General features: G+C 50.9%; 1 protein-coding gene across 5 annotated transcripts in view; it reads right to left on the bottom strand.

Annotated features, from left to right (window-relative positions):
- Window positions 1-8,342: 8,342 nt before the first annotated feature.
- The window catches only part of UBL7 (ubiquitin like 7), a 14,982-nt gene continuing 14,215 nt past the window's right edge, over window positions 8,343-9,109 (bottom strand). For all 5 annotated transcript variants that reach the window (XM_017547995.2, XM_037745527.1, XM_017547997.1 and 2 more), the window contains one exon: window positions 8,343-8,593. In XM_017547995.2, the coding sequence (XP_017403484.1) occupies window positions 8,456-8,593 (138 nt within the window). In that variant the 3' untranslated portion in view covers window positions 8,343-8,455. The remainder of the gene's footprint in view (window positions 8,594-9,109) is intronic.

The following is a 9,109-nucleotide window of genomic DNA, read 5'->3' as shown; positions in this document are numbered from 1 at the left end:
TTCCTGAGCCCCATGGACGGGTGAGGCACAGCCCAGTGCAAGAAGGCCCCTTGTGGAATGAAAGAAATGAACACACACAGACCGGAGATTCACGGTCCTGAAGCAGGAGCAGAAGCCCCAGGCAATCTCCCAAATACTCCATCTAAAGCCTCTCACCTTTCAGGGCCCAAGCAGGGTTCTCTGACCTCCTCCTCAGCCCTGATTCCATGGCTACACATGGCCTTCACAGTGATCCACCCCAAACAAGAGGCCTGTGGGAGGTAGAAGGATTCCGTGAGGCGGTAACATTTGCAGACGTGAGGTTACCCACACACAGTTCACTTCCTTTCATAGACACGATGATCCAAGAATCCCAGTTCTTAGAAGTAGCTCTCAGAAGGCATTCAATCCCCAACAGCCCCCCCCATGCTAGACCCCACCCTTGCTGTGAGGCCGCAGAGCTTGGTGGCCGCCCAGGTCTCCTGGCTATTAACAGCAACAACAATTCCTATTGGCTACCACCATTACTACCTATTGCAGGGGGCAGAGACTAGGCAGTGATGACGAGGGGAGTGCATGGGCTGGGGTCTGCAGAACCCTGCCCCGTCTATAAAGCAATTTGGACTCAGCTCCAGTCCATGGAACCATGAAGAAGTATACCCAGTAGTGAAAGGTAGTGAGATTTTCAACAGAAGCTGAACATTGAGAGGTGGGCGCATTGGCTCACACCTGTAATCCCAGCACTTTGGGAGGCCTAGGTGGGTGGATCACCTGAGGTCAGGAGTTCAAGACTAGCCTGGCCAACATGATGAAACACCATCTCTACTAAAAAATATAAAAATTAGCTGGATGTGGTGGTGAGCACCTGTAATTCCAGCCACTTGGGAGCCTGAGGCAGGAGAATCACTTGAACCCCGGAGGCAGAGGTTACAGTGAGCTGAGATCACACCACTGCACTCCAGCCCGGGTGACAAGAGCAAAATTCTGTCTCAGAAAAAAGAAAAGAAAATTGAGTCTCTTTTGAAACTCTCACTTTTAAAACATTGGAAAATAATTCAAAAGTTAAAGAGGATGGATACGGGCAAATAAAAACAGGTCTGGGGCCCATATCTGGGAATGCCAACATACCGTGTGTCTACTGTGACTATCTCACAGGCATAGGCACAATGGCCACTGTACTGGCCCGGCTCTTGGCAGACCATGTCAGGGGAGGAGTCCTCAGAAGATTCTTCTTAGGCTGTGCAGGCCATGCTTGACCCTCCCCTCAGTGCTCTGACTGTCTGTAAGCCTCAGCCAGGACATTCCCCTCAGGTGCCTGCCTCTTCCTCCTAGGCCAGCTCAGAGATTACCACCTTCCGGACATCTGTTCAGCCCACTGAGATTGCACCACTGCACTCCAGCCCGAGCAACAGAGCGAGACTCTGTCTCAAAAAAAAAAAAAAAAAAAAAAGTAAAAATCTGAAGAGGAATATTCAATCAGCGGAGAAGAGACAGATTTTTCTCCTTCTATCAGGGCACTCAGCTCACCTGAAAACACAAGTCCTCCTGTGCTTTCCAGAGACAGCCCAGCAACATCCTTAGCCCCAAACTTAGCCAACATGGCACTGGGCTTGTGGTGGGAGTGCCACCTGGTGGCCACTCTGGAACAGAGCCGAGTCTTAGCAGAGACTAAGTACATCTCTCTGTCCTACACATACATTCTGCATGCACTTTTGTATGACAGACACTCCCAAAACGTTCTGGAGACAAACTTCTCCCTCCCATTCCTATGCCCAAAATCCATCTCTGAGCCTCTATTCTCACTGTCCAAGGTGAGGCAAGGCAGAATCTCATAAACATCATATGGAATCCATCTAGACTAACAAAATCTGACTAGACGTGGCTGGGAGGCCAAAGATTATGTGTCAGCCTAGATACTGACTTAAGCAAGGCCCTGATCAGTCCAAGCCTCTCTTTCTTTGTGTACAAAATGAGAAAGAGGAGCTAAATCTCTATCTCTTCTCCTGGTCTGTCTTCTCTCTATATCAGAGAGATAAAGCTTTCTCATTCCATCTTCTTCATCTCCTTCTGTAGGATGAATTAAATATGCTTTTAAAGTGATGTTGGCCGGGTGTGTTGGCTCACGCTGGTAATCCCAGCACTTTGGGAGGCCGAGGTGGGTGGATCACCTGAGGTCAGGGGTTCAAGACCAGCCTGGCCAAAATGGTGAAACCCTCTCTCTACTAAAAATACAAAAATTAGCTAAGAATGGTGGCACACGCCTGTAATCCCAGTCACTTGGAATGCTGAGGCAGGAGAATCACTTGAACACAGGAGGTGGAGGTTGCAGTGGGCCGAGAGCAAGCTGTTGCACTCCAGTCTGGGCAACAAGAGCAAAACTCCATCTCAAAAATAAAATAAAAAATAAAGTGATGTCCATAGGAGAGAAGATGTCCCAGGACCCTCCCAGCTCTGATGTGATCCTTGAGGCTGCTGGGGCACTTCAGTGAGGAGATACACATGCAAAAGTGTGGTCACCCACAAACAGTTCACGTTCCTTCATGAATATAATGATCCAAGAACCTCAATTCCTGGGATTAGGAGTGGCTCTCAAAGGGCATTCAGTCCTACCTGAGAGCCACTCACAAGACTCCTTATGGCGGCAATGCAGGTTCTGCTTACAGACCTCCAGTGACGATGAGCTCCCTCACAGGCCAGCCTTGCCCATCTTGTTTAGCTCTGACAAAGAGCCTTCCCCGCCAGCGGAAGACTCCCAGTGGTCCTAAATCTGCCCTCTGAGGCCACAAGGACCATGACTAATCCCTCTTCCTGGAATAGAGCCCTTCAGTTATTTCACAGAGATCATGTCCTTCTAAATCTGCTCTCTATTCAGGGTAAATAACCCCAGTTTCAAATAAGTCCCTCGTGGGGCTTTCCTTGAGAGGCTCTCGAATCCTGGTTGACTTCTAAGACACAGTTGTCGGTCATTTAACAAACTTTTACCGACCCCTCCTAGGTGCTAAACAGTCCAGACTGCGTCTCTCTTTCAAAGATCAGGCCTCAGATCAGAACACAACATCTAGGGTGGAAGCTGAGCAGTAAACGGCTGAAAGACTGGCTTCCTTCCTCCTTATTCTAGCACCTCTAAAGGCACTGTTACTGGGTTGAGACACCCCGTTGTTAAATCCTGCTCATCTTAGCTCAGGGGTATCCCTGGGCCAATTCCCAGCCATCAGTAGTGGCCCTCTGGGATGCTTATTTGAGAAAGAGTATTGAATCTGGGCCCAGGAGAAGAAATGAGACCCCATCCTGCATAAGAGCAATTAATTTTCTGGTCCCCACTGCAGGATCTTGGACTTCCCTTGGTCCTGTCTTTGTTAGGGTTACTTCGTTGCCTGGGCCCTGATGCCATCTAGAACATTCACAAGCCCAGCTTTGAGTGCCTGGCATCTCTGCTACACACACAGTCAATATCCACTTATAGAAATTGAGGGAAAATGTCAAACAAGGCACAACTGACGCTCCAAGAAGTTAGGCCATATGTGGAAAAGCAATCTGAACCTCAGTCTGACTTAGAAGCCTAAGTCCCCTCCAAGACCGAAGCTGCCACTCCCAAGGTAAGTGGCTAGCAGATCCTTCAGCCAGCCAGGCACAAGGCCCCAGGTGGGTGCACTGATGGAGTCATGCTGACACGATCCCCCCCAAGCCCTAGAAAGGCCACTTCTCCGGCATACAGGAAGCACTCATCTGTACATGGGACTAATAATATCTACTTTTCAGAGTCATTATGAGATTAACTAAGATGGCACATGTGAGCGCCTAACTCAATGCCTGGCACAGAGAGGGTGCTTGATACATAAACACTGCTGTGCTGTGTTGCTATTAGTATTAGCTAGTTTTGCCAAGATAGAGTAGGCCAGTGCCTGGGTTGCCACGAAAGCATTTCAATCGTGGAAGAAGTTGAGTTCTATTCCCAGAGATCTCAGAGCCTACAAGAGTGAGACAGGCCCAGGCCCAGGGGAACCAGGGGCACAGCTGAACTGACCTGAGCCTAGCCCAGGGCCAGACGGGACCCCACCTGCTGGAGAGGCTGGGTAAGCAGAAAGGGGGAGGCCTGAATAAACTCCCCGACATCCTCACCAAACACTCACCGCCAAAGTCTGTGGCAACAGCAACAAGAAGCCACCTCGGGGTAGGGCTCCAAGAGCTTGGTCTGGGGCCCAGGCCAGATGGGGCTGAGGCGAGGAGCAGATCTGGGGCCCATGTGCCCAGCAAGCTGTGCCAGCCCAGCCCATACCAGCCCAGCCAAATTTGAGTTATATCAGGAGAACGGATCTGTTAGAAAACTCACCCATCTCTACATATTTGCATATTCTATTTCAGGGTCTTTTCCTTTTTTTCCCTCAGCTTCCTAGAAAAGTTCTTGTGATCACTTCCAACTTCACCTCTGCTGAACTGCAAAAACTCACACGCAATCCCATCTCTCCTCTAACTACTATCCTGTCTCTCACCAGCAAGGCCCCCTGCCCTCTCTGCGTCCACTGCCCCTCACCTATTCAGTCCTCAACCCCTGCTATCTGGCTCCAGGTCCGTTGGAATGTCTCCCCAAGGTCACCATGGCACAAGTCGGCAAATCCAAGGTCAGCCCTTCTGTTACTGGCTTGTCTGTGGCATCTGACCCCACTGAGCATGCCCTCATTGTCCGGTTCCTTCCCATCACTCGGCTTTGCTGGCTCCTGCTCTCACCTTCCCAGAAGCAGTGGCTCCTGCCCCCGCTCCACGTCTCACATCCATCAGTCACCACTTCCTATAAAGCTGAACTCCTCAGTGGGTATTCCTTTTCCTCTACCTTTCTCTGAAAAGCTTAATTGCCTTCCCACATGTCACAGGCCCAATCTTCAGCTTAGAACTTCCTGGTTACTACCTCAGCCCAAAGACATCCAACTGTCTCTAATTATGCACATCCCCACCTGGCTGTCCCATGGCACCTCATTCCAAATCGTCACCCCAGCCCCTTATTCTTGCTGCTGCACCACCATCCGCCCGCTCACATCCTGCCTGCCTCCCCACTCTCAGCGCCCAGATCGAGCCTGTCCTTCACACCTAACAGCCTCCCTCCACCCAGCTCCCCTGCAGCAGCTCCAGTTGAGGCCCCCACCGTGTCCCATCTGGAGGATCCAGCCAGCCTCCTCGCTGGTCGCCTTCCCCCAGTCTCACTTCCCACAAATCCAGCCTCCACACAGCTGTCAGATTATCTCACACACAGATCTGGTCCCCCACTGCCCTGCCTGAAGCTGCCCCAGGGGTGCTCTTTGCCCACAGGCTAAAGCCCTAGTTCCTCAGCCGATCTAAGCCCTCATCGCCTCCTATTCCTCCACACTTCAAAGGCCAAGGGCAGTGGGAGGAAGGGAGCCGGCTCCGGAGTGAGACAGACTCCAGAAACTCAGGTTTGCTGAGTTTCTGGGCCTGCTTGTCTACTCCCTACTCACGAGACTGTGGAGAGATGATTTCACCCCTTGGAACCTTGGTGTCCCCATCTGTTCAGCGGAGACAACAGTATACTCACCGTTCCCAAGGATCTGATATCCGTTCTAACTCCTAAAGCTCTCCACCTCCTCCTCTCCTTCCCCACTGCCACGCTGCCAGGTCAGCCTACCGCAGTTCTAAGTGGATCACTGCCGCAGCCTCCTCCCCGGCTCCCTCACGCTTGCCCACCCCCAGCCTTCTACTCCCAATATAGTCCCCGCACAGCGGCCAGAACGACCTTTCTAAAGTACGCACTGGACTCTCCCCCCGGACTGCAATTCTGTGATGCCCATTGCCCAGGGTAATGGCTGAACTCCTTACGTGGCTTCAAATGATCTAGCCTCTGTCCACCCACTTGCCTTGCTAGCCAGCCTGACACAGCTACAGAAGCCAGATTTGCTCCCCACGCCTAGGCCCTCGGTACATACACCTTTCTGCCCAATTCTCTTACCCTCCAGGTCTCAGGGTAGTGCCATTTTCTCCATGCTTTCCCTCACCCTCACACCCCACCCCCAGCCCACGTTAGCCTCGCTTCCTGTGAGCACCACAGCCCCTGGACTTGCCTGGCCCAGTTCTCATTAGACATAAACATCTGTTTGTCTGTCTTACCAACAACACAGCTCTGTCAGAGCAAGGATAACTTCATGTTTACCCATCACAGAGTAGAGCCTCAGTCAGTGTCGGAAGGATGAAATGGGGCTGGGTGGAGTGGCTCACACCTATTATCTTAATACTTTAAGAGGCCGAGATGGGTGGATCATCTGAGGTCAGGAGTCTGAAACCAGCCTGACCAACCTCATCTCTACTAAAAACACATACATTAGCCGGCTGTGGTGGTGTCCACCTATAGTCCCAGTTACTCGGGAAGCTGAGGCAGGAGAACTGCTTGAACCCAGGAGGCAGAGGTTGCAGTGAGCCAAAATTGTGCCACTGCACTCCAGCCTCGGCAACAAAGCAAGGCTCTGTCTCAAAAAAAAAAAAAAAAAAAAAAGGAAAAGAAAGAAAAGGACAATGGTGACGAAAGAGTCCTTGGCTCATGGAAAGCCCCAGGCTCAGTGGGGCACTTATCAGACTCAACATAGACTACTCACAACATGGCTGCAGGAAGCAAAGCCAACTTGCCAAGCCCCTGGAGGAAAGAGCCAACAAAGAAGGGAAAGGGAAACCGTGGGGACGCCTCCGTTCTGGGAGGAAGTATAACTGGTACTAGGGGTTGGTCCAAGGGATAGGGCAGGGTGACCCAAATGTTCCGCAGCGTAATGGGGTGGGGGAGTTAAGGAACCCCAACACCTTTGAAGTCAGTCCTCAGGGGCAGGGTGAGAGCTGCCACAGAAAGGAAACCAGCTCTGGGCAGGTTGTATCATGGGCATAGAAAGGGCTGTGTCAGCCCATTTGACCAAGACACCCACGAGGATGGGACTGGCCTTTGCTTCCACCACAAACAAGCAAGAGACACTGTGTTCAAAGACAGAGCTTCCTGGTCTTTGCTCCCAACCACAAGTAGGCAGCTGGGCTCCAGGCAGACCACTGAGGCACACAGAGGCCTGGCACTGAGAAGCCCAGAGAGTTCTGAGTCTTTTCTGTCAATCCAAATACACAGAAATTTCTCAAGTTTTCTGGAAGAGGCAAAGAATAACATGCTGTTCAGGCCATATGCGGACTTTAAGGGTATCACTGATATATCAGAGATAATCCAGAGAAAACAGGATGTACTGGGGACCCAAAACCAGGACAGGTCAAAGGGGCAAGTCAATGATCCACCATGGCATTCCGTAAGTAACTAAAGCCCTAATGTAGAATTCTGTAAGTAATCAAAACTCAGGTAGAAGGGAAAGCAGGCTTGTTCTGAGTGGTTCCTTAGAGCAGAGGGTTCCTTAGACCAAGGGGTAATGCCCCAGCGAATAGTTAAAAGGACAAAAGAGCTGTCATTGTAAGTGATAAACTTTTTGCCGCTGGAGGAGACAAGCGGAAACCAAATGACCACGACTGGGAATGTGGAGATGAAACGTCTGCCAAGGCACAGGGCAGGAACAGACCTCTGAGCCCCTTTCCACCATGTTAGTTCCCCAGTGAACCAAAACACCATGTGAGGGGAAGAAGTTTTTTCCCAGCAAAGTATTGAAGACACGTCTGCGACGCCGCAGGGGACACCACAGGGAACGCAGTGCCAAGGGGAACGTGAGTGAGCACAGGCAGATGGAGCAGCAGCTTGGGGGTTGGTGCCCTCTCTTCAATATTAAAGCTGAGCCCTGTTCATGCTGGTGTTGTTGTTTAATATTGCTATTTAACTGCTCTTGTATTTATGCCTTCAGGACAAAGAGGGCCCTGCCTCCTGGCAAAGCTCTGAGGCCCGGCTTCTGGCATCATTACCGAACAAGCGTCAAAAATGCTTGGTGAGAGTAGGCTGGGGGGAGGACAAGGAAATCTCTGCAAGCCATTGAGAGAGAGAGAGAAATGTGGAAGGCAAGCTCCCTCCATTTGCTTCCCCTGAAAGTCCACCCAGCCACTCCCTAGACTGTGGATGTCCCAGAAGCACAAGCCTCTTCTGGGCATAGCTGTAATCCAGCAGTCACCCTGAAGACTGGGTGGCAGCCCTGCCTAGCCTTCGGTACATCCTGAAGCTGCCAAACTCCAAAGCCCCAAAGAGTCTGGGGCTACTGCTGGAAACTTCTCCCAGAAGTGAACATGGTATCTCACAGCATGCCATAACATAGGGCCTAAAATCCTCCACCCAGGGCCCAGAACCAGCGGCCAGCCCTGCTCTCTGATGCCACAACATCAAAACCAGCACACCTTGCTTGTCCCACTGCCTCCACCGACTCAGGTAAGCCAGAAAGGTCAATCACTGGACAAAGCAGGATAGCTGACCATCAGGTATATTGGGGAAGGGAGAGATGGAGGCCCCTTCATGAGTGCCTCCCATGGGCAGCAGCCTCTACAACTTGCTGGGGGTTTGGGGGAAGCAGGGAGTTCATGGGGCTCCTCCAGCAAAGATGAGCTCCAGGGCCGCTTGGATGTCCCCGCCGGTGGCCTGCAGGGCCCGCAGGCTCAGCTCATCGTCCTGGATGCCCATGTCACGTAGCTGCTGCAGCTGGGGCTGCCACTGGCTCTGTGGAAAGACAGGTGCAGGCAGAAGCTGTTAGCTAGGATCCCAGTGAAGACTCACTTAGGTCTGTGCTTTCAGGGGAAGGAAAGGAAGACGGGCGAGTGCCCAGCAAAGCTGCTGATGCTGAGTTCCACAGAACACAGTGCTTCTAGGAAGACTTAAAAGATAGGCTTGAGGTTTAAGAGAACAAACCCAAAGTTTTACAATATAAAAAGGAAATCTTGGCATAAGGATCAAAAGAGAATGTACAATTACTCACTGTCTGAATTCCAAAAGGCTGAATTACTTTCTTTCTCTTGCTATGTGTACACACATATCAGCAAGATTTTGCTCTTTATGTGATGAATGCTACAGATTTTTTTCCCAGTCTATTGTTAGCCTTCGGACTTTGCTTCGGTTTTTTGTTTGTTTTGGTTTGCTATGCAGAAATCTTCACCTTTTTTTAAAACGTCTTAAATGTTTGTGGTATATAGTAGCTATATCTATTTGTGGAGTGTAAGATTTTTTTTTTTTTTTTTT

The sequence above is a fragment of the Cebus imitator genome, unplaced genomic scaffold, assembly GCF_001604975.1.
Source record: "Cebus imitator isolate Cc_AM_T3 unplaced genomic scaffold, Cebus_imitator-1.0 Scaffold203, whole genome shotgun sequence".
Taxonomy (NCBI): Eukaryota; Metazoa; Chordata; class Mammalia; order Primates; family Cebidae; genus Cebus; species Cebus imitator.
Note: the sequence above shows the minus strand (reverse complement) of the source record. Positions and strands in the feature narration are given on the sequence as shown.